Here is a 25,456-nt window from a genome sequence, read left to right on the forward strand (position 1 = left end):
ATGCTCTGGGCCTGGGAGGCGGCGGGGCCCCTGCTCTGAGCCCCATCCCTGTCCTTCCCCGACGCCCACAGGCCTCGGGGAATGGGTCCTTCGTGAATAAACTTCCTTCAGTTGCCCTAATTGGACTATGCCATCTGTGTCCTTTTAAGACCCTGACCGTTACCCTTGTGCATGAAAGAAACTCTGGTGCGAGTTTCCATGCCCGGGACATGTAAATTACAGGATATCCCTCTTCTCTGATTGGACACGGTCTGATGGGGGAAGGCGGGGAAACAATGGGAGAAGCCGTCATGGGTACAATCCTATTGAGTTTCTTCTTCACCGTCCTCTGTTTGTGCTTCTGGCAATACTGAAATTGATTATTTCCCTTCTGCCTCCTACCTGTGCCTTTATCTCTGAATTGAGTTGCTTTGCCTACGGCTTTAATATCTGTTTTCATATTAATTAATCGACAATTTAAAATTAGATTTTTATCTTGCCATGATTTTATTGGCAGTATGCTTAGGAAACTAACTTAGTTATGTGTCTCACACAAGCCATATATTTTCACATCATTTCTTTCTGAAATTGCACACCATGGAATATGAGTCTTCACCATTTCTTCATCAGTACAGTAAGGGGATAAAAAAGCCTAAGATGTGTGACAATCTTTCTAAAATTAGTCATTTCACGAAAGATGAAAGTTCAATAGAGCACCTTGTTTACGAAACTCCACGGCCAGAAACAAAAACGCAGGGAGATTTTGGAAGCAAAGAACTATATACTTCAATGCTAAAGCTTGCGACCGACTTTACCTTTCACGTGCCGGCTCCCGACGTCCTTGGAAACGGGTTTGTCCACCTGGAGAAGGAAACAGGGCGCCATGAGCTCTGAGGCTGTGACTGTGACACCGTCCCACGTCCCACTGCTCTGCGCGGTCAGGTCCCCAGGGATACAGGGACCCGGACTCATCGTTCGTGGAGACCACTGCGTGTGTGCGGTCGGCAGTCAGCCGGTGTGTGCAGATACGTGTACCACTTGGCAGCGATGGGTGTGGAGGCCTTGGGTGGTATTTGTGATAAAAATTCCTGGACTTGAGATCCACCCCGTCTCTCATCGCTGTGCAACTCTGGGAAGGCAGTTGGCCCACTGCGAGCCTTAGAGTTTTCATTTTACCACAGGGGGATACTTAGACGATTCACGCCGTTGAGTTACCGTGAAGACGGACATACAGGGTCAAGTCCACGGAAAGCGGCTGTGTGTAGCCACAGAAAATGTGTTTTGTAACAAAAGCGACAAAGGTAACCCAAAGGAATAGAAAACAGTAAGAGTGGAGGCTTACATTCTGGCATAGTTATTTTAAAAAATCAGATGAGAATGATCTTTAAAAACTTCTTACGAAGGTTCATTTGCACGTCGAGGGTTGACTAGTCCGTGAATTTTCAGGGACAGGAAAGCTCGTCTTTCCGGGTTGGCGTTCTCTGCACCTTCATAGCCAGGCCGGGACTTGGGGCTTGGCCTCTGATCCAATTGCTCCAAAATCCGACTCGTTCCCTGTATATGCTTTGTGTGCTAGTGATGGTGCCCTGCCGTGTCCTCGCCCCTGTCACGCAGCCCTGCGGCCGACCCTGCTGCAGGTCTCCGGGACTGCAAGTCTCCCAGGGAGGACGTGCAAAAACAGGTGCGGGGGTGGGGGGCGGTGGCATGCAGAGGGAAGTCAGGCCCGGGAAGACAGCTGTTCGCACTTCAAGGTTCCGTGCCAGGAATCGAGAGTGTGTTCGCTGCTGCGCCTCTACCTGATAGTAGTGGAAACCTCTTCTGTGAGGGCGCTGCTCCAGGTGCGGGGCTAAAACAGTCCCTGTCCTTGAGGAGAGATGTCCTTTATAGGTGACCGCTTTGTGACAGGCCCCGGGTTCCATCTGTGGCACCGTACCAGCCGTGAGGCCTTACAGCCGAGGGCTCCCGGCCCAGACGGACAGAGCTCATAAAAGCTGGAGCTCTGAAAACGCGGATGGTAGTGTTCACCGGGCAACCCTATTTTGAGGGTTCCATGTCATTCCTTCATTCCAGTCTCTACTCAGAAAGCCCTTCCTTAAACTCGCCTTCCCTGGCTGTAATCATTTTTCAAAGCACTTATCTCGTGACACGTTGTTGAACTATCTATTGCTTATTCCCCGCCACTAGAAAGGAAATTTCATGAGAGCGGGGGGACACATGAACCAAAGCCCATCACCACTGTGTCCGGTCCCCGGCCGGCCCTCGGCACGCATTTCTTGAGTGGATTTGCCGAGTGAGCGGTTGCAGAGTTGACTGTGGCGCCCAGGGAAAGGAGAGGAGGTCGCTATTTCACCCCCGTCTTGCCCTCCCAGTCTCTCCTGGGTGTGTTCCGTGTCAGTGACGTTGTTTGGTAAAATCTGTAACTTCCGTTCCTCGTCAACATTAACAGAAGCCCTCGAGTTAGACAGAGGATGTGAAACAATAATGCACGAGGAAGAATGTGCTACATGCAGAAGCATGTTCACATCCACCAAGAAATGTGGAACAAATAATAAGAATCAAAAGGAACAGTGAAATCAGTTAGCGATGACTTAGAAAGTAACAGCCAGTCTTGGTTGGTTGTGGTAGACTTTCCCACACAGGGCTTCTGTGTGGGTAAACTCAGTAAGTTTTTAAAAGATGTTTTATTTATTTTTAGAGAGGGGAAGGGAGAGAAACACTGATGTGTGTTCCTCTCACACGCCCCCCACTGGGGACCTGGCCGGCAACCCAGGCATGTGCCCTGACTGGGAACCGAACCCCTGACTCTTTGGTTTGCAGGCCAGCGCTCAATCCATAGAGCCACACCAGCCAGGGCAGTAAATTAAATAAGTGTTGAGGGTAGAAATTTCACAATATGCACTAAAAGCCTTTATAGTGTTTCCACTCCATGGTTAAGGAAAATCATTAAAAATTCCATAATGGGGTATAGCTATAAAGATTCTGCTTATTAATGTTTATCACCTGGGGAATTGTTTTCTAACCAGAATACACCGATAATGTGAAAGGAAATGACAATCAGGTGTATACTATACATCAAGACTGCCTTGCATAAAATATGTCTGTGTAGAAAATACTGGTGGGCCGAGAGCCCTGCAACCCCAGGGGCGATTAATGTGTAGTTTACGTGTTTATGCATTAAGGCAATTAAGCATTAGCAAAAGTGTTGTTAAAAACAAAGTTCTACATACGTGTTTAGAGCATTTGCATTTGCGAGATATTTCCGTCAGATAATCTTTGTCGTCTCCAGTCAGCCTCGGAGGTAAGCGTGGTGGGGGGACTTTTATTTCTGTTGTGTTGGCAGGGCCTTTTATTTCTGTTTTGTGGATGTGGTCACAGTTGGCCGTGGCCAGTCAGTGTTGGGCCTAGAACCTGGGCCAAACGATGTGTTATGTATTGTCACAATGACCTGAGTTCGAGTTCTGCTGTGGACAGCGGGATGAGCGGTGGGTGAGAGGCATGCGGAAGCCCGATGCTGGCTCACGGAAAGTCCTCCCCTCCCCTCCCCGGGGCCTGGCCCCACCCGTCACACGAGCTCGACCCCTTGACCCTAATGAGACACCTCGGAACAGAGCTGGGGCCTCCTGGCTGCCAGGGAGAGCCCTCTGCCTGTCTGGCTCACACAGTCAAGCCTTGACGCACATCCTCCAGCCTCACCTGCATGTTCCAGGTTGGCCCCTCTGCGGGGAGCGACCTCGTGCCGTCGAAGGAGAGGGGAGGGCCCACCACGTCCTCGAAACAGCGTGTGTCTGGAAAAAGAGCAAACATTAAAGTCGCACCTTACACGACCTCAGCACATCACGATTTATAAAACGTTTGCACCTCTGCAAACTCACTGAGTCACCAGGGCCAAAGTGTGGGGCGTGGAATTGTACTTCTGCTTCGCAGAGGAGGAGACTGAGGCGCAGAGAAGAGAAACCCCTCCTCTTGGCCCATACCCATAAATGCCAAAGCCTGGACTTGAACATCCTCATCCGCAGCCCCTGGAGGGGGGACTCTCCTCCTCCTGCAAGGGCTGGGCTGTATCTCATCGTGGGAAAACCCCTCTGGGTCCCCACACACCCACCCTGGCTCTCCTTTCTGTTTTATACACCGAACTCGTTCTATCGTGTTTATCTGCTGATCTCTCTCTCCCTGCCACTAGGCTGTGACCTTCCCGGGACCAGGAATTAGGCTTTGTGGGTCTTGGTGCCCCATGGTCAGTCCCAACGCGACGGCCAGCACACAGTGGACACGCAGCAAATGCCTGTGGAGTGAACGAACTAAGGAGTATCATCCCACTGACAAGGCGATTCTCTTCAAGACACTCCCACGGATTCACTCCAGTGGGTCGGGCCCCCAGGCACCCCGGACCCCTCTCTTTCCCTCTCGGAAGTGCGCTCCACTCAGGTTCGGGCACCCGCTGCGGCTGCCCGATGCGCTCCCCCCTCCCCCACCAGAGAGAGGCGGAGGGGGTGTGGACTCAGCTCCCCCACCCTCAGGAGCAGCTGGGCGTTGCTGCCACGCCCTCCTGCCACTCGCACGCCGGCCACCCGCAAAACGCGTCGCCGAGGGGAAGAAGGGACTTCCTTTCACTCTCCGCCCCTGGGCGCAAACTGTCTGAACGTCTCCCGTGTCGCCCCCTGTCGGCCCGCCTGCCCTCCGCCACGCTCGGCCCTTGCTCCCAGGGCTCACAGAGACCACCAGGACGGTGATAACCAGTCGTCACCCAGCCCCGCCAACCCCAGCGCCCTCGTGGGAGCGCGACATTCCTCATGCACGGCACCCTGGGAAGAACCTTCTGGATTCAGGTCAATGATTGCGAACCCTGCTTTCCACACAGGGCCGGCTCGCTCCAGGTCACCTCCACCTCCAGAGCGCCCCGGGGGCAGGACGGTGACCTGGAGCGACCCGAACTCAGAACCCGCGGCGTGAGCTGCCGCGTTGGCAGGTCTCGCACCCCGGCGGTTACCTGCGTACTCCGATTCCTTTAGAGGCCTGGCGGGGAGGATTCTCATCAGCTGCCACGGCCCTGCCGCGGGGACCCCGGGCGCCTCGTAGTCATCATCCCTGGGGCCTGGGGCCGCGTCCAGGACTTCGGGGAAGCTCGTTTCCTGTGCGGGAGGGAACAGGCGAGTGAGTCCGGGGAAGGTGCCATGACCGTAACGATTCCAGGCCAGGTGCCAGCTCGGGGCGTGGCACGGGTCCCCTGGGGCGGGAGGTAAGAGGAGTCTGGGCCCCGGGTGGTGAAATTCTTGCGGTAGGCAGAATTCTGATGACGTCCCCAAGCAGTCCCGCCCTTTGCGGTTCAGTCAAAAAACTGTCTAGGTGGCGCTGTGCGGGCACATTGCAGATGTAATTAAAATTGTTCATTAACTGTTTTTGAAACAGAGAGATCGTCCTGGATTATTGCTTGGGCCCAGTGTAATCACATGAGCCCGCAAAAGCAGAAAGGGGGTCTGTTTGCAGGTGACATGATCATGTGCAGAAGGAATCCCAGAGAACCCCCTTCTAAGGAGTGTTGGAACTAGTGAACAGTTCAGCAAGGAGGGGAGGCACACAACCACCCCGCAGATCTCAGCTGCATTTCTGTGTTCTGGTAACGAGCTCTGAGCCTGAACCCCCGGACCCGCATGACTCCTGGGCACCCGCCCACCACAGACGTGTGGTCGTCCCAGAGGTTCTGGAACCTGCGCCCACGTGTTGTCGGGAGCGGGAGCCCGCCCTGCGCCACGTGCGGGCGGGAAATCTACTCTCAGTGACCGTCTGTGCCTCGCACGCCGCCATCCGGCTGTCCTTTCCCCTCCTGGGTCTCAGAGTGCTCCCCTCTTGCCCGGCGTAGAGAAATGAGCGGGCGTCAGGCTGGTCAGTAACGCGGACGTCTGGAGAGAGCTGAGCAGAGAGTATCGTGGGATGTCCAGAGCTCAGGAGCAGATCGAGTCGTCTCCAGGCGAAAGGCGAAGGTGGCCCCAGCACGCTGATCAGTCCTGTCTCGCACCCTCCCGCACCCTCCCGTGAACACCGGCAGGGGGCGCGGTGGCCGCAGGCCGCGCCATTGGGCTGGGAGGGGCTGCGGCTGGAGCAGGCTGGGACTCGTGCCGGGAAGCGGCGTGGCGTCTCAAGTTTCTCCCAAGATTCCTGAAGGCACGGCCAGGAGCAACAGGCCCAGTCCCAGGGGATTCTTATGCACGTTCCCCAGTTTGTCCTTCAGAGGAACGAACTTTTTTATCTTCCTTTAACCCACGTGGAAGAAGCAGGGTGTAGGTGCCGCAGACGGGTGGAGCCACGCCCACACTGGAATCCGGCGCCAGGCTGGTACCATTGTCCTGCCCCCTGAAAGTGGAGGGCAGAGCATTCGGGGTGCTCCTTGTGTGGGGGCATCCATACTTTTGACTTCTAATCGGACATCAATGGCAAACGGGGTGAGCCTGGGGGCAGGCCCTGTCTTGCTACTCTGCAGAGAGAATTTCATTCCCCCTCCACGCATTCCAGCCGCGCGAAGGGCACAGGGTGGGGACACATGCACGGCTCCCCTGGACCCCCGATTTATGTTCCAGTCGGTAGCCGAAAACTTAAAATCGAAGTGATTGCTTTGTAGCCTTCACTTGACTTGATCTGGGTCTTTTGAATACACAGTAGATTCTTAATCTACGTTTGTTGAATCGCTAAGTTTAGGGTGTAATCCTTTCCAGGCATATGATTAAAACTTTTAAATTTATGCTGCAATTCATCTAGTGATAGAGATATATCCTTATGAAACGCAACTTCCAATTTATTTTTGAATCAGATGGATCTACACACCCACTGGAATGAGTAGCATCACACATGGTCACGGCGTGACTCCGACAGCCGGAGGTGTCTGAAGTGAGACCACGCAACGTCACATTTTGAGCGAAATGCCGATGTCAGCGCCTGGTAACTGTTAGCTGCAAACATGATTGCTGAGACCGCCATGGTAGCGGCCACTGTTAGAGGGAGGGGCAGGTGAGGGAAGGCCTCCAGTCCTGCATTTCTCTCCTCCCCTTAAAAGTCCCTTTGACTCTGGCTAAGCACTCCCTACGTGCCAGGTGCTTTGGGTACCTTATTCCATTTGCACAAGCAGAAACATCTCTAAGGGGATTTCATTATAGGGGAAGGACCTGAGATTAGACAGGTTTGAGTTTAAATTCTAGCTCTCCTGCACTTTTCTAGTTCTCTAATGTTCTTGGGTGTGTTGGTTACTGGCCCCAAGCCTACGAGGGTGTGGCTTCTTCTGTTGTCACTCTGTCCGTGCAGTTTGTTACTGGTCTGATTTCCAGGCACACAACAGCGTGGTGTGTGTGTGGGGGGGTTACTCACCAGGCCCCCGTCTGGAAGGCCTTTGGGGCTCCACTTTGGATTAAAAGCAGCTCCACCCATGTAATGCAGGGGTGCAGAGTGCAGTTCAGTTCTCCCCGGGGCACCGCAAAAGAGGCGGTGGCCCCTGCAGACGGCAATTTTGACTTTCAAGGCGCTCACCTTGATGGCCACCCAGGTGCTCCCCAAGCAGGCAAAGCAAGCCTTGAGTCTTCCATGAACCGGGGAGTCGGGCAGGCTATGAGGGGCAAGTTCATTAACATCGAGGACCACGAGACCTCGGACCCACATGGTGCCCCCGGAGCGGGAGCAAGGTGGAAGGGGAGAGCGTGGTGGCAGAAAGGGAGAAGCTAAGTCTCCCCGCGGTAAAGTGGAGAAGGGCTCTCTGCCTTACCCAGTTTCACGGGGTAGGGCATGTGGGGGCGCCCGGAGGGACAGCGACCCCCAACCTCCCCGAGCCCCGCCCTCTCCACGGGAAGCCAGGCGGGACCCCGCAGTCTGCCCACAGGACGGAATAGAAATATTAGAGTGTATTGCTTTCCGGGAAGGGAAAGAGACAGAGTTTTGTTTTAATTATAATCAGTTACATCTATTTATTTATTAGCCTACTTATTACTTTCTGCCTACCTCAGAGGTTCTTAGCAAACATCCAGTAATCTTTACTCATAAAACTCAAAATTAATAAAATAGTTGGCGATTGACTGATTGTGTGTGTCTTGGGGTGAAGTCCCGCAGCTTTAATTAGATTTTAAAAGAAGACTTTCAAACAGGAGAGACCCAATTATTTTACAGGCACATTCTGTCCATCCATCCAGTCTATTCTACCCATCTATCATCTGTAGATATGCTAGTTAAAGCTATTTAAATAATACACATCCACAGTTTAACAAAATTATTTATAAATACTGGGTAAACGAATTCTGTTATAAATTTTCTCATTTAAAGTCATTAAGATTCCCTGTCAGTAGTGTCCATGGCTTCATAATGTGAATGTAACAGATTCAACTATTTTTTACGTTATTGAATATTTAGTATGATTCCAGCGAGCTGCCGTTTAAGATATAGTATTATAAAATATAAATGAGTGTGTTTAAATATTAATCCGAATTTTAGGTTAGTTCCTTAGTTTAAATTCCCAGCCATCATATTATGGGGCCAAAGAAAACGGACATTTTTCTGTTGCTTAGTTAATATCACGAGGCCACTTTCCAGAAAGCGGGTCCCGCCGCAGCCCGCCCCCGGGGAGCACTCGCTCATCACGCGCGTCCCGGCAGGTGGCCTGTGTGGGTGCTTTCACCTTGCCCCATCTTCACCTTGACCGTGGGCATGCATTTCTATCTCCCCTGCACAGCTGAGGAGTTGACATGCCGTGTTATACCCAAGCCTTGACATACCATTGGCCCTGCCAGGAAATTACACATTTTGAAAAATTTTTTTCCTTTGTTTTTAATCCACCACCCTCCTTGACAAAAAGCCAGTCTTTTTGTAAACCTCGAAGACAGAGAAAATAGGTTAGGGGCGTGGCTGACTTACGTAATGGAGGAGAGACTCATCACCAGCCTGGAACTGGCCTGCCAACACAAATAGACCAAAATGTTAACGCCAAACACGGAAAAGACTGCGCCCTTGTTTTTCCCCAGAAACCTTGTGCTCATGTCACCTGATTTTTCTTGACTGTAGCTGCTGAAAATGAAGTGCACATTCCTGTGCTTCTCACTCTCTCTGCCGCTCTGGCAGAGCGGGGCGGTGGGAAAGAAAGCAAGAAAATCGAACCCAAAGTAAGAAGCCTCAGTCTTTCCACAGCAGGTTCACACTCTCACAGGAAGAGGAAGACTCCTTTCCCTCAACCAGGAGTCAGGTGTACCTGGCAGCATCTCAGCCAATGAGGAGGCTTGTTTCCTCGCCCCCTCCCCCGGTGGCACTTGGGCTGGTTGCATGGGCAACTGTCTGCCCACACCCCTGTCTCCCTGAACACACTGAGGGCGGGGCCCTTCTAGTTACCCACCTATCCTCAGCTCCAGGCACAAGGCTCAGTATTGACCTGAGGAGTTCCTTTATTCTTTCATTTTATTTTATTTTGTTTTGTTTTTTAAATATTTTACTTATTTTTAGAGAGGGAAGGGAGGGAGAAAGAGAGAGAGAGAGAAACATCAATGTGCGGTTGCTGAGGGCCGTGGCCTGCAACCCAGGCATGTACCCTGACTGGGACTCAAACCTGCGACACTTTGGTTCGCAGCCCACACTCAATCTACTGAGCTACGCCAGCCAGGTATTCTTTTATTTTTGTTATTTTTTAAATCCTCATCTGCCTGAGAACATTTTTTGTCACTGTTTTAGGGAGAGAGAGGGTGGTAGGGGGGTGTGTGTGGACGACATCAATGTTTGGTTGCCTTCTTGTACACGCCCTGGCCGGGGACCACCCCTGCAACCTGGACATGCGCCCTTGGGAATTGAACCTGTGACCTTGTGGTTCACGGGACTTCACTCCAACCAACTGAGCCACACCAACCAGGGCCAGATCAGTTCTTCGTAGGCGTTTGTTGAATGAATATAGTTCAGTTAAGGCTTCTCAACGCTCTGCTCCGTCACTTGGACTTGCTCTATGCTGGGCGGCCTGAGGGTGGTCCAGGGCACCGGTGCCCTGCTCTGCCTTTTGCCTCCAGGTGGTCAGACCAGCAGAGGGCTGCTCCCGTGGTCCGCAGGATTTTTTTTTCCTTTCTTCTGCATAGACTAATTTTCTTTAATTGCCCTGCAGTTTCATGCTGTTAGTCTGCATTAGGACCTTTATGAGCGGGAAATGTTCTTATCACATTCTCTTCATTAGCACCTCGTCTGCACCTCGGTGCACCTCGAGGTGAGAAGTTTCCAGCAGGTTTCGGGACCAGAAGCTGTGCGCCTCGTCTTCTTCGAAATTGGTTTGCTTTGGTGTGACGGAAAACGCCAGTCCCACGAGACATCACACTCCTCCTCCTCCGGCGGCTGCTAACGGTCTCAGCGCACAAGTCAGGCCTGCGGCTGGGGGGGTGTCAGAGGACCGTGATTGGTGTTTCTCCCTCTTGGTCTGGCCTCATGATTTTTTAAAACGTTTTTTCCTTTTACCCTGAATTCTCTTACCATGCGGAAACACGGAGTTCCTAGCTGTGCACGTGTGCCAGCATGCCCAAGGCCTCTGCAGGGGGCAGAGTGCAAGTGAACGAGAGTCGGACTCGGTGGGAACCCGGGTATCTGGAATTTGCCCGACCTGGGCCTGGGGACTGTGCTCTCAGTAGCCACCTCACCTCCGGCAGAGGCGGAGCCGGAGGAGCAGAGCCCTGCCTGGCACCAGTCCCAGCGCCCCCTGGTGGTGAGACTAGCCGCTGGCACCACCCCGGGGGACTAAAGGACACCTGCCTGTCCCAGCACAGTTACATCCAGCCCTGAGATCCCGGGAAAGGAAACCCACCGCTTTCTCAGGCCCTTCAGAGCAGCGATCTGTACCGGCGCATGAACGGGGTGGAAGCAGTGAGATCACCCGTTTGTTAGACACCCGCTGGCCGGGAAGGAGCAAACAGTCCCGGGTTTATGGGGGACCTGCCCTGGCCCCGGTGAGCTCGGACAGCGGCTCCCCGGTCGAATTCGGGGTGTAACAGAATGTCAGCTCAGGGGACTGTCCTCACACAGCGTGGTCATTAGACTGACACCCCACGGAAAGCCGGGGTCTCTTCTCCCAGCCGAAGCCAGCACCGCTGCCTGAGACTCTCCTGGGGTCCCCAACTATGCTTCATGCCACTTCTGGGTCGTCAGTCACCCTGCCTGGAGCCCCGCCCCCTCGCCCCGCCCCCACCCCCGGGACTTCCCCTGGCCACTGCCAGCTTCTGCGACATGACGGGATTGTCAGAGCAACTCATTTCCTGTCCTGCTCACCGCGACCCAAGAACGTTATAAAAACCAGGGAGCATGTGGTTACTTCTTTGTTGTGAGTGGATGCTGTCCGTCTGGGGGCGGGCAGGCGTCACATTTTGCCTCTCCCCACCGCAGTTCCTCTCTGCGTGTGTAACAACGCGTGTTCGGGCCGTGGCCTTGTAAAAGGCCTGCTTTAAACCTGCGCGTCAGTTCGCATGGCTCGTGGCCCACGACATACAGTCCAGATTCCCTGCAGTGGCCCTGAGCCCGACCCGGCCTCTGTCCCCTCCTCAGTCTCCTGTCTTTCCGGCCCCTTCCTCACAGAGCTGGGGCCGGCCAGCCAGCCTCTCCCGGTCCCTTGGGGACACGAGCTCCTTCCATCCCGGAGACTTGGCCTGTGCTGTCCCTCAACCTGGAACCTGTGTCCCTCAGCTCTGCCCTTGTTGTCAGAGTATATGTTACACGTGGTCTCCCCCAGGGCACTGTTCCTGGCCACCAGTCTCAGGGGAAAATCCAGGAGGAGCATCTCTCGGGCCCAGTGCTCCCCACCTCAAGTCCCTGCCGTGGTGGTGAGGGTGCCGTGTGCTCACCAGCCCCGAGTGGGCATGCGCACCCCAGCGGCCTTGCACCGGGTGGCTGCGGTGGGCACTGTGGCCGCTGGGATGAGGCGCACGTGATGGGGTCCACTCCAGGCCGGCCTGCTGGACGCTCTCGTTCTTTTCTCAGGTGCCGGCCAGAGAGAGAGAGAGAGAGAGAGACAGAGAGGACCCCAAAGCCCTCAGGAATAACAGAAGCCACTGGACAAAAGCAGGCTGTTGGAGAAAGACCTCTTCTGATCCACATTGGATTGTGATGTGGGCGAGAAAGAGCCTGTATTTTATTAAAACTACTAACGTTTGTAGTTTACGTATGATAGATGTGAGCCCTCCCTGATTAATGGAGTTGTTTGAGTCTCTCCGTAGCATATGGGAGCAAAGCGAGCCAACCAGTACCTCGCTGCAGACTGGGGCGCCGCCTCGCCCCGCAGTGGTGAGGTTTCAGGCTCTCGGGCATCACAAGTGCACAGTCAATGAGCTGTGGGCTGTGAATTCCAGGGAGGGGTGCAGCAGAAACGCCCCGGAACGGGGGTCGCCTGACCTCCTCCCTTGCCGGGTGCACTGGACACGGGCCCTCCTCTTGCTGCACCCCTCATCCCCACCCGCTGGGCACCCCCAACGCTTCCCAGTCTTCGAGTCCTCCGGAACTCAAGGGTGGGTCAGCTTCTCAGGGAGAGAGCCATTGTTCGAGAAGCTGTTCTTCACACCGCTGTCCTGCAAGAGCTCTGCTCCGGGGACGGCGGCAGGTCACCCGTCAGCACCGGGGCCCCGGGGCGCCCTGGTGAACGCCAACTTCGTGCAGCTCCAGGCTGCGTCTTTTCCAAGGGACAGTGGTCCCTTGAGTGTTTTTTTTTTAATTTTTTTTTAATTTTAATTATTTTTTTTTAGAGAGGGAAGGTAGGGAGGGCAAGAGAGAGAGAGAGAGAGAGAGAGAGAGAGAAATATCAATGTACGGTTGCTGGGGGTTATGGCCTGCAACCCAGGAATGTACCCTGGCTGGGAATCGAACCTGGGACACTTTGGTTCCCAGCCCGTGCTCAATCCACTGAGCTACACCAGCCAGGGTGAGTGTTCTTTCTTAGAGGGACGTGAAGGCGATGTGCGTCCTGTGGAAGCGCAGGGGCCTTCCTGACAGGCAGAGAGAAATTAGCCCCGACTTCAGCCATCACCTTGGACACATCACCTTGGGCACCTCGTGCCCACAGAGGCATGACAACGGCCTGTGGCCCGGGCCCGTCCAGTTAAGGTTCCCCGGCCGTGTTCATCTTGGGCGCGGAAAAAGAAGGAGGTAAGAAAAAGTGGGCCCCAGGATAAACGAATCGCTGCCTTCACAAGCTCCTGGGGGGTGTTTGTCCACTCTGCGGTCGGGGAGCTGCTGACCGGGAGCTCCGGCTCCCTTCCGTCAGAAGGGGGGCCGTGGAGGCAGAGACCCTCTCCGGCTACTGTCACTCGCAAACACTCCTCGAACCGAAGCCCCCGGAGGCACAGGCTGGTGCCTGGTCTCCGCCCCGTTTGCTGCCCTCACAGGGACGGGGGAGCGGGCCAGGCCCCAAGCTCTGCTGCCAGGGGATAGTCACCTTCGGAGAAAACTCCCCAAGCAACACCAGCGTTTGTTTTCCTCTCTTCACAGGTTTTGGAGGGAGGGGTGGGGAGAGAGGTACGGAGAGGGTTCGAGATGCCTCCAACCCTGGAGGCTGCCAGCCGGACCCACGCAGTAGTTTGCGGCAAAAAGCGAGCAGTGGGTGAGCTCCAAACGCCCACCGCCGAGTGCTGGATGGCAGAGACAGCTGCGTGTCTCCCCCGAGTGTTTCCCCTTTCTTCTCGGTCCCAGAACCCCCGATGCTCAGCTGGGCACCGGGCCGTGAGTCCGAGCTTCGGTCGATGAAAGAGGTGAAAAGTCAAGCCACAAGTTCCTGAAGTGACACAGCTGTGTGCTGTTTACTCCTTTTTCCTCCCTTTGCCTCGCCGGCCGGCCACAGCACAGGTGCCCTCCTTCAGGTGATGGGTCAACACCCACGTGAGGACGAGGCAGGCGAGGGACAAGTCAGGGGCAGCGGGAGCCCGAGGACCGCTTGCCTGTGGACGTGACCGCCGCCAGGAGAAACAGTAGACCTCCGTCGTGTCTAGTGCTCGGGATTTCTCTTTGAAGGTGCCTGCAGCCTTTCCTGTTTCATCAGCTTCGGAGTTCACCGACCACCAGAGCGGAGCCTCTGGCCGGAGGCGTGAGCCCGCACTTCGCGGACCCCGAGCGAGGGGTTCTAGGCTGGCCAGCCCTGGCCTTGCCCCTTTCCGGCGGGGGGGTCTCGGGCGAGCCTGTGAGCCAGGGTTAACAGAGATGGGCGTGCAAACGGGGAGTGACAGTGTCTGCCCCAAAGGGCTGTTGAGAAGTTAAAAAACGTAACTCCCGGCTTAGTGCCCCGCGAATGAATTGCTGCGTTCTGTGTTTCATGTCTGCTCAAGTTCAACGTCACGGCCAAAGCTTTTTCACTCAATCCAGATCCTTAGTACGCGCTGCTCTCATGTCTGTGGTAGGAAACTGTTCGAGATTTAGTGTTTGTTTTAAAAACAAAATGTGCTTTTCAACATTCACCTTTGCTGACAGGCACCTGTCACCTCTTCAAGAGGGTTCCTTGAGCTGGGGTCCCTTCCAGCTGTGAGACTTGGGGATTTAGGGACCATCACCATCTGCTTGACCTTCTCGTTTTTAAAGATGAAAAACAAAAGCAAAAACAAAAGCCCCGAGGCTGAACGTTCGGCACCCTGTGCCGTGTGATGGGTTTGGGTTCTCCTCTCCTGACCGCTTCCCGTGCTCTCGAACCCCTCTCCGGCTCTGTCTCCCTGCTCTACACAGTGCGCGCAGTACATCCCTTCCCTGCCGCCAAATCACACGCGTGTCTCCAAGGCCTGGCCCAGGCCGGGGACTCGCTGCGATGCACGTTAGTTCCTGTCCATTCTCTCCCATTCATTACAGGTCCTGGAACTTGCTGACGTCATGAGAGGACAGGCTGCAACCCCTGGGCTCCAGATTCACGGGCTCGGTCCGTTCCCACTCCCTGAGCCGCCTTTCTCCGTTGCCGCCTTTCAGGCACGTGCGGGTGTCTGAGGACAGAGGCGTCCACCGTGCCGAGGAACAGGCCAGTCCACACCCTGTGCCCTGGCAGGCCCCAGACTTCAGACCACCGATCTACGGCTGTAGGGAAAGGCAGGAACGAACTCCTTCACGTTCAGGTTCACTGCCTCTGACTGAAGCATGGTGACTTCCAGTGACCCTTGGCTGTATGACTTCTCCGTGGGAAGAAGGGGAACAAGAGCAAGGAAGAGAAGGAAGGAGGGGGAGAGAAAGAGATAGAAATAGAGAGAGATACAGATTACACATATATGTGTAATATGTCTGTTATATGTAGTATAACATACATGCAAATACAGGGGAGGGCTAAAGTAGGCTTATAGTTATTCATATAGAAAACAATACAATAATAAGTAATAATACAAAAATAAACTGTGTTTTGGGCACTCACAGTTGTAAATCTACTTTTGCCCACCCCTGTGTATGTTTTGTCTCTCTGTCTGTCTACCTACCTACTTATCTGGCCATGAACCAGCCGAGCCATCCGGCCCTTTTGGGCCTTCCAGTTTTACCCGCTGAACCCCAGTCTCCTGATCTGAAGGCTGTGAGTTGTACATTTTAAACACAAACAGTCCGCACTCACAGAAATAGCTACATGGGAAGTATTTCTTGGTGCGTTGGGAGGGCAGGCTTCGTGTGCCCCCTGGGTGGCCCCTGGAAATTCAGTTCCCTTGTCTAGCTCCTCGTCTCCTCACCTGTGACGTGTGCTCTTAGCACCTCCGATTGCCGAGTCCTTGGGACCTTTTACCTTCATTTTTTTTTTAAGCACCTGCGCCCAAAGCTAGTTACAGTATCGGTCCCGTGAAGAACTGCCACGGACTGCTGGAGCGAATGGGCAGATGAATGAGTGAGTGGCGGGAGCTACGGCAGCCACTTTTCATTCTGTTTTTGTTTTTTTTGCAGGGAGTGGGTGCCTCCAGGAATTCAAATGAAACACTCTGAGACTGCTGTTGTCCAGAGGCTTGACTGCGGCTTCTTGGTGGGGATGATCTCGATCGTTTCTTTTGGCTTCAAACCGTGATTCTTAAAAGACTACCTTCGAGCTACCTGAGTTGGAATTGTCTTGTTAAATTACAGATTCCCGGTCTCGGGACAAGCCTGCCACGGCTCGGGCTTGGGAACATGCGTTTTTACCTGCGTGATTCTGATACACACTGAATTTTGAAGACATTCTTAATGCTTGGGTTTACTGATCCAAAATGATTTGAAGTCTTTGTGCCTACCAGAACTGGGTAAACAAACACCTTTTCCTAGCACTTCAACTGCCAACTTTTTTTCTGTTTGTTTTTGTCCACCAATTTCTACGTCTTGTAGAGAACCCGCCTCTGCTAAATTAATGCAGGTGTTGCAATATTGAGAAAGGGCCAGCAGGGGGCATTAGCTGCTCACATATTCCATACCCAACGGTGTCCCTCTAGTTCTAAAATCCTTGTTGATTTTTGTTTTAAAAGTGAAAAGAAAAGCAAAGCAACAACAACAACAACAACAACAAAACCCCAGACAGCCTTTAGGACTGCTTTCTTTAGAAAACTAAAAAGCAAAACAGAACAAGAGTTTCTGGACAAAATGAAATTTGTCCTCTGTTTAATGGAATCAATATTATCAGGGTTTTTATTGTGTATGGTGACTTAAAACAAAAGGACCCACTTTCTAATTAGAGCTATTTTCTCCAATTCCAGTCTTTATCCAGTGGCAGAAGAAAAACCCCCGAGTTTATTACAGGAACACATGGGATCATTCTCTATACATCAGCCTCACAGAGGTATTGACGAGATTGTTATATTTGAATTACCTTCTGTCTTCTCTAGGCCCAGAGTATTCTATATTTCTGGATAGACATTTTTAGTATATGAAAGTATACGTTTGCCTTGGCTGGTGTGGCTCGGTGGATTGAGGGCCAGCCTGCGAACCACAGGGCTGCCAGTTCAATTCCCAGTCAGGGCACATGCCTGCGTTGTGGGCCAGGTCCCCAGTAGGGGGCACCTGAGAGGCAATCACACACTGATGTTTCTCTCCCTTTCTTCCTCCCTTCCCCTCTCTCTAAGAAAATAAATAAACAAATAAAATCTTAAAAAATATATATGCTAGATTGTTTTAGTACATAAAAATACATTCTGTAGAAAAATTAAGATACAGATAAGCAAAAAAAAGAAAGAAAGAAAGATAGAAAGAAGATAGAAAGTCCCCCTAATTCCCCTACTGAGGCAGCCATGTGAACACGCACACACACACGAGATACCGTCTGTGTACATGTGGTCGGCTGTGTGCGCTGTTTTCCTGTCTGCTCTCTCATAGAACCACACGCCATCACGGAGCCCTGGCAGTGAACCCACTTCGACGCCATTGTTTTTAAGGGCTACATAGTGTTCTATCCTAGGGATGCCCTACCATATATTAAACTAATCCCATGGCAAAAAAAAAAAATCACAGACAAATTAAAGTACCTCGGAATGTTATAAATACCCCTGTGCCCAGCAGAATCCTATGTCTGCTGGCACGCGCATCCTCAGTTAGGTGCATACTGCGGGGCCAGGTGGGGGGGGTGGGGATCTGGGAGTGTGTGGAGGGGGGGCGTGGCATGCTTCGCTGCTGAGTATTTCGGCAGGGTTTGGACTCGAGTGGATGTGGGCAGGCTCGGGCAGCTGTATCTCGACGGACATTCTTGGGGTTTTGATGTGTTTTCTTTTCCTTGCTCGTGTCTCTAGGATGTTGTTGGTGGCAGGGAACCCACCCGTCCGCTTCTCTCCACCTTTAGGCAGGGGAGCAGGAGCAATGCCGAGGGAGAGGGGGCAGGTCCCGTGGTCTGCAATTCACCAGCCGCAGCAACAAGGCAGCGACTTCATGCCCAGGCGCCACCCCTTCAGCGTTTCCTGCAGCGCCCCAGGACTCTAGCGGACGGTGGCAGCGGGTGTATTTGAGACCATTTGGAGGGAACTGCCCTTGAGGGACTGCCACCTCTGTGAGGGCCGGACTGGGAAGCTTGATAAAAGCATGTTCTGTAGGTGGGCTTGGAGCTGGGTGCTTTTTTATGTAGGTGCACACTTGCAATTTTTCTTAAACTTTCTCCCACTCTCCTCCCGGCCGCGTGGTGGCGCACTGCTCCGATGGGCACTGCCGGCCCCTTTCACCTTCCCTCCCGGAGCACATCGCTTCCCACAGTTCCCCTCCAGGGGGCACCCTTCCTCCCGTCCGCTTCTCCTTCTCCTCTCATTCCAGTCGTGGTCTCAAACCACAAGCTTTCTAGGGAAATTCTGGGGAACTCTCCTTGAAACTCTACTGCTCCAAGACGAACAGCACATCCTCTTAGCCACACCGGAGGGGCCCTGGGGGAGTGCCGGGTACCGGGACGAGGCTCTGAGACGAGATGCGGGGGAAGCACAGACTGTGGTTTCTGATCCACTCGCCCACGCGGCGAGTGTTTTGGGGAAAACCCATTACACCGAATTGAGTGGGGCGAACACTCAGGAGTGGCCACTTCTACCCACTCTGCAGAGGGAGGAACTCAGGCCCGAGGGATCTGTGCTCCACCCGAGGCTGCACGGCTCCCTGGTGGACAGACAGGCGCCCACCCCCCCCTGCCCCCGAGGCTTGGCTGGGTCCCAGCACCCAAGGGAGTCCCAGGCCAGGCCACGCCCCGGGAGCCACCAGCGGGAAAGGCTATATATAAGGTGCTCCTGTCATTTTTGAGCAGGCCAGTGGTTCTATCAAAGGGAAAAAAGAAAGAAAAGAATGGAAGGAAGAGTGTAACAGACCAGCGCTGCCGCTCCCACCGCTTGGGGACGGAGGCCCGGACTCACCGTTGGCGCTGCAGGCTCGAGGCCACGACCTAGGGCAGAAGAGAGAAGCAAGGTGAGCGCCACTCCAACCACCGCGCCCTTCACTCGCCTTCCCAAAAGGGGCGGCGGCCATCCGAGGCCCTTTCACGGGTCAGCCTCCGGAACTATGGCTTGATATTGGTATTGCTCTAGACCTCAAGTGACAGCTCGTGACAGAGAATATAGAAAACAGAAAAAAGTGCGTGCGGCAGAAAACAACAGCCAGCACCACAGACAACGTTTGGGCAAACCCCCTCCGCATCGGCGCCTGCGCGTCAGGGTGCGCACGGACGCTTGCACCTGCAGCTGCATAAACGTAACATGCGAGAATGTGCAGGATCCCGCGTTAAAAACACGTTTCTATATCTTTAACTGTTGTTCGAAAATGTGTTTATGGGCTGTAGGGTTTCTGCAAGGGCGGGGAGGGTCTGGTGAGGGTTTCCCGTGGGGGACCGCGCGGCACTGTGCAGCCAGGCCTGCGTTTGCAGCCTCGTTGCTGAGTCGCTCCACGGAGACGCTCCGTCAAGTGCCGCAGAGGGGTCAAGCGACAACGCGGCCTTGCTAACCCCTTGTTCACGTCAATCACTCGGCGCCCTCCGCGCGGGCTGCAGCCGTTCCGAGTCCCACCCGCGGGCGAGACGTGGCCGTCTCCCTGGATCTCACCGCCCTGAAACCCATCCTTGAGGACGACTTTGCCTGCTTGGCACTCTTTCCCCGCCCCACGTCCTCGATGACTAGTGAGACTGAATTATCAGTATTACTGTCATTATTATTTTCAACTGGTGTGGGGCCGTTTGCAGTGCTCCTGCGGTAAGTTACATGTTCACGCCTTTGTCGTGGCCCAGGGAGGCCCGTGGCTGGCCAGCACGGCCACCCTCCAACTTCGTGTTCCTTGGAAGCACCTTCTCCCTGACCTGGGGCGATGATCTGGAAAGCCCTGGGGTGATGGGACGCTCAGAAGGATGTCGCTTCTGTGAGCTCGCCTTGTTTGTGCTGTTAATAACCCGGGCCCTGGCCGCGCAGCCTTCCTCCGGGGCTCTCCAAGTGCGTCACAGGAGCAATTAACTGAGCATCGCAACGCGCGCCAGATGTAAATATTTATGAGGCTCGGTTGGTGGGGGGACTTTGGGTGCAGGACGGCGAAGCTGGGAGACGCTGGTAACCAGGAGACCCCAGCCTGTGAGTCCAGCTTTCAGCTCACGCTGTTGCCTTCTGCTCTCCATTCTGCACTCCAAGTGACCCTGGGGGGGGGGGTTCCTCTTGTCCCGAGTGTGCCGACAAGGAACAGGGCACTCAGAGGACCCAACACCTGCCCCGTCCCGCAGAGGGTGAGGGATTTGACACCAGCCTGCCTGCCCGGGAATCCAGGCTACCGGCTCCCCTTACGCCCACCCCACCCCGACGGGGGCCTAGAGGCAGCCGTGAGTGAGGCTGTGCAGCAACCTCGCAGCTGCGCGCTCTCAGAACCCTTGTGGTTAGCTCTTGGCACCCTGTCAAGTTGCCTGCGATTCTGCAGAAATGAACAGTAAACCAGCCAGCAAGGAGCCGGTGATTTCTCTGGGGCCTGGGAGCGCTCTCTCTGACACTTTCAACACACGGCCACTCCTGTGACATCTTGGTCTTTGATGGAGGCCTCAGAAGGCTCCCTGGGCCGCACCTCGTGGCACGTGAGATGCGAATGGTGTGTGTGAGGCCGTGCCCGGTGACCTTCCTGTGAGTGTGGCCGGGGTCGAACGGGAGGCAGCGGGCCCGGTGTGGGCGGCGTGCGAGCCTGCGCTCCCGGTTCTGGAACGCCAGGCGCAGCCTTCTCTGTCTCCTGGAGAGAACTTCTGCCTCTAAGTCAGGATTCCCTCTCGTTTCTTATCTTGGCCTCACCTGGCTTTTAGAATCAAAGATCTTTATGCTGGAAAGTGCCTTGGAGACAATGCGGCCCAGTTCATTGCTCTGACTTTTAGACTCCTGGAGGCGGAAGTGAGGTCTTTTGACGCCCGGACAGTGGCCCCGAGGGGAGCGCACCCGTGGGTGGGCACAAGGCGGGGCTGGACTCCCACGCGCGGCATCCCCTCGCTGCGGGGGCAGCCAACGCTTAGACGGACGAAGTGACTTCCCCAAAGTGGCGCGGCCAGCTTTGGGCACGGCCGGATTTGTCTGACTCCAAATCCCTTATTATCCCCAAGCCCAGAGTGGCCGCGTAGACCTCGAACCCTGCATCCGGAAGATTCTGACTCGCACGGCTGCCTGGAAGCGTCTTGTCAGATCCACTCTGCCACTCGGCGGGGTCCCACAGCGAAGGTGTGCGCACGCCCAGGTCCGGTCCCGTAGGACCCTGCGCCCCAGGGTTCCGTGCGCGTCAGCACAGGCCCAGGGAGTCAGCAGAGGAAACGTCAGCAAAGCAGGGACAGCGGTGTTGTTGCCTCGGGGCCCACAAAGGGGGAGGGGGAGGGGGAGGAGGGGCTGGACCTGCCGCCCAGGGCCCAGGGCCCGGGGAGGACGGTCCGGGAGGCGTCCTGGACGCCACAGTTCCGTCTGGCTGGAGAGCCGCGGACGAGCTCTCTGAAAAGGCTCCTGTGTTCACACTCTTGGAGCTTGACAGCCCGGGATGATTAATGAAAGAGGCCGCTTGCAAACTTCGTGGAGATGGGATGTGTTTTCCCTGGGCTCAAGCAAGGCCCGCGTGTGAGCGAGCTGCCTCCTGCCCGGGAGTTACAGGGAGGCACCCTGGTTTCCTGCCTCCAGCGGCATCCGTGCTGGGCAGCGCGCACCCGGGCCACAGCTGGACTGACTGCGTGAGAACTTGGCAGCCGCCCCTCTGCTCTCCCCACCCCCGCTCTCCCCCGAAGATGGGCCCGAGGGAGGCTGGTCCTCCCCTCCATTCCCCGCTGGTTGGTCGAGGGGGGTGTCCCCCTTGTGGGGGGAGGGGTTCACCGAATGTAAAATGACCAGGCTGACCTCCAGAGGCTGGTGGTTTTCAATATTTAAGGCTCCTTACCAATAAAGGCTTTTTAATTTCTGAATGATTCTAAATTCTTTATATTTCTTAATAATTTAATATGTTTAAAAATGTTTAATTTTTAAAGGGTCCTAAATTAAACTCCCCCTCCCCCGTTGCTCCCCCGGGAGAACCAACTCCCATGAAACAGGCGGGGTGCCCTTGCGTCCTGCTCACCCATGGGAACAAAGTTTGGATGGCGTGTTATTCCGGTCCCCCAGGGAGGGGCCTCCGTCCTGTCTCCAGGGTCGCGCTCCTGGCTCGGAGACTAATTCCTTGTCGCCCCCTGGTGCGTGTGTGGGTCTCCCCAGGCACCCACGCGGGTCCAGAATGCGCCAGCAAAGCCCTCGGGAAACGGCTGGGTGACTTCACCCTCTCCCAGACCTCCCAGACGAAGGGCTCAGCTGCGCGTCTCACCCGCAGTCCTGCCCCTTTGGAGCACAGGTCTCTCACGTTTGTGAGACGGCTGCTATTTCGGGGAGCTGCTGGGCCCAGTGTTCCTGGGATTTCATTCCCCCTTCTTCCCTGTCCTTGAATGTCTGCGCTAAATGACTCCATCCACACCTCCTGGTGGCTCTTGGTGGGCGGTAGCTTGGTGTCAACTTTAAGACACTGTGGAACGTGAGCCCGCAGTGGGACCAGGAATTGAACCTCTGACTTTGCTGATGGAGGGAAGGAGGCTCCGCACTGAGCAGCTGCTGTGTCACAGCCCCTAGTGACAACCACAGGGAAGCTGGTGGGACCCCACACGATACTTGAGGCAGCCTCGGAGAAAGCCCTTTGGGCCCCCTACACAGCTGCCAGCTCGAGAGAGGGCCTCGGGAGACGCTCCACTTCCTGCCCAGGGAGGGGGACGAGGGGGCGTGGGGGCGTGAGTGGTTTTCAGGGGTGCCTCAGTGCCGCAGACTCCCAGGGCAGCTGGAGGACAGGGGCAGAGCCAGAGAGGCCAAGAGCAGACAAGCAGCAGGGGACATCTGTCTGGTCTCCAGGAAGACCCGGCAGGGGGCCTCCTAGCGCAGAGGAGAGAACAGGGCAGCCGGCTACCGAAGGAGGAGGCCCGGCCCTCGGGGCCCCGAGGAGTTACAGCCACCTGCACCTTGTCCCCCTGGAATGAACTCTGCCACAGGTGTTAGTGGCAGAAGGAAAAACCCGATAGTGAGGTGATACCTGGGGAAGGATCTGAGCGTGCAAAGTGACACCGTCGGTCACAGAACAACTGGGAGTGGGGACGGAAACAGACGTGCACGTGGAATGTGAGGACGTGCCTGGGAACCTTGGCTCAGCTACTGGCTAGACGGTGACCTTGGGCCAGCCCTCAGCCTGTCCCCTGCCCCCAAGGGGCCCGCGTCTGGGTCTGTCTCCGCTGGCCGCACCGCGTCTCGGGATCTGTTACACACACTCTTGGTCTGTCCCCTCCCTGCGCTGTGGACCGAGCTCCTTCCTCCCCAGTGTTCCCTGTCCCCAGTGCCCTGGTCTCCCCAGGTGGGGAGGACACTCTCCTCCACCTCCTTCCTGCCTCTCCCACCTGGTCCCCGCGTCCTCCTCCCTTCCTCTCTGCCTCCCGTTCACGGAGGCCGGTGGGGAGGCGCAGAGCGAGCGCCGGGCCCAGAGGCCTCTGACTCCGGCTCCGAAGCTCGCCCTCTCAGTAACGATGCTCAAAGCTAACGTTCTCCAACTTGAACGGGAGGGCTTAGGTAATTAAGCACAGGTTCCCGGGCCCCAGCTCGTGAGTTTCTGACTGGCAGGCGGGGCCCGAGAACCTGCATTTTAAGATGCTCCCAGAGGATACTGGTACTGCTGGTTCGGGGCCGCACTGGAGGACCGGCACTGCCAGGCTCCTGGGCGGGGATGCGGGCGGTCTTCTCGGGAGGGTGGGAGGGCGGCGCACCTGCCCCCCTCACCGTGGGGAGTTGGGGCACGCGCACCCTGGGGACGCAGAGGACTGAGTGCCAGCGAAATGCCCCCGCGTCCTGACAGGAGAGAGGGCCCAGAGAGCGTAGAACCCTGGGATGGCTCCCAATCCCAGTTTTAGATTCCGAACGCCCATCCCGCCGTGGCCAGTCCGTGGCTCTGGGATCGTCACCTGCCTCAGGCTCTCGTTCCGCATCTGTAGAATGGGGACAGTAACCCCTTCCCCGCAGCGCCATCGTGAGGAGTCAGTACATGTCCACGCGCCTCCCGTGGTGTCTGGTGCGTGGTCAGGCGCGCAGCTGCCGATTCGAGTTTGGACTCGATGGGAAAGTGTCCGTCAGCCCGTGTCTGTTTCTGCCCACGCGGGGAACCGTGGTGCTGGGATGTGGGCCGGTGAATGTCACGGGGGCCTTCGAGGACACGTTCATCGCCATGCTGTGCACGGGTCGTGGGTAAGGGATGCAGGTGTGACCCTGTAATTGTCTAGGATAATCTTTATGGCCGTAGCATTGGGGGCGGGGGGCTCCGGCACTCAGCTCAACATTTGCTTTATCTGTTTGAGTTTGGGGCTGGGCGGGAGTGGACGGCCCTCTGCACCTATGGGAGAGCCGGCGCCTGCACCCGAGGGAGGGACGGCAGCAGCGAGGCCAGCAGACTGGAGCGCCAGGGTGGCGTTAGGCATTCGAGATGTGCCTCCCACTTACCGCACCCCCACCCGCTCCTCAGCCCCGGGGAGGCCGTTTACCCTGCGCAGCCTGCAGCATCCTTGTCTCCTAAGAAGGGACAGGAATCCTGGCACCGTGAGCACCCGGTGAGCTATGGCCTGTGAGCGCTTGCAGCAGGGCCTGGAGCATGGGGAGCACTCGGAGTCTGTTAGAGTCTTTGTTATTTGTTGAGAACCTACTGCGTTCCAGGCACACGACAGAGGTCCCTCCGCTGGCCCCCCAGTAGAGGAACGCTTCCCGTGCAGGGAGTCGGCGGCGGACAAGACAGCCTGCTCATTTGTCGTCCGTGTTTCTGAAACCCACGAGGTGCTGCTGTAGCGGAGTTGGGCTGGCCTGGGAGGGTGGCCCCGCTCCTGAGCGGTCAGCAGAGATTCAATCCGGCCCCAACGCACTCAGCACCCTGCCTCCCTGTAGCACCCTCTGCCCCTGACCTTCATCAGCATCAAACGCCGCTAATTCTAATTTGTATGAATAAGGAGAGCATCGGCTTAATAGTTAGGGACTTAGGACGGTAGACCTGAATCTATGGTTTTCAGACACTGCGATTTGATTTATAGATCTCAAATACTAATTTATATTCATATAATACTTTCATTACAAAAATGCAGCAGTAGAGAGATTTGTATGTATATGGGGATTTTTTTTTTTAACTTGAGTTTATAAATGGTTTGGAGCAGGTTGCAGAAACATCGTCTGTTGCTCTTTTTAATATATCTTGAGCGTGCTATGACACATCCGGAAATAATTTGCTTCAGGAAAAAAAAAGCCCGCTCTCCTTTCTCCCCCAGATGCAAGTGTAAATATTGCTTTGATGTATGTAATTGCTGCAGCCATCTCCATCTGAAGGAAGGCTGCTAGCCCTTCCATCTCCCCTCTTTCGCTGTTGTCAAGAAATAAGAAAAATGGATTTAAAATACATTATTTAAATGGATTTAATGTAAACATTGAAGAAGTCTGAGAACAGCCACAAATTTCCCTTTGCTTGAATGTGGCCTTGGGAGTGTTTCCAGTGTTCTGTTCCAGAGGCATGAGTTCACTCTGCTTGGGGAGAGTAGTCCTTCCAGCAGACCTTAGGGTCCCGA

At 55.1% G+C, this 25,456-nt stretch overlaps 1 protein-coding gene across 1 annotated transcript in view; it reads right to left on the reverse strand.

The window, feature by feature from the left end:
• CLNK (cytokine dependent hematopoietic cell linker) overlaps nucleotides 1–25,456 on the reverse strand; it is a 132,715-nt gene that overhangs the window by 50,032 nt on the left and 57,227 nt on the right. The window contains exons 4-8 of the mRNA XM_045834710.1: nucleotides 18,732–18,760; nucleotides 8,863–8,900; nucleotides 4,967–5,108; nucleotides 3,673–3,764; nucleotides 795–840 (exon numbers count right to left, since the gene is read on the reverse strand). Coding sequence (XP_045690666.1) covers nucleotides 795–840; nucleotides 3,673–3,764; nucleotides 4,967–5,108; nucleotides 8,863–8,900; nucleotides 18,732–18,760 — 347 coding nt within the window. The remainder of the gene's footprint in view (nucleotides 1–794; nucleotides 841–3,672; nucleotides 3,765–4,966; nucleotides 5,109–8,862; nucleotides 8,901–18,731; nucleotides 18,761–25,456) is intronic.

This window comes from Phyllostomus hastatus, unplaced genomic scaffold, assembly GCF_019186645.2.
Source record: "Phyllostomus hastatus isolate PE091 unplaced genomic scaffold, TTU_PhHast_1.1 phas_contig_196, whole genome shotgun sequence".
Lineage (NCBI taxonomy): Eukaryota > Metazoa > Chordata > Mammalia > Chiroptera > Phyllostomidae > Phyllostomus > Phyllostomus hastatus.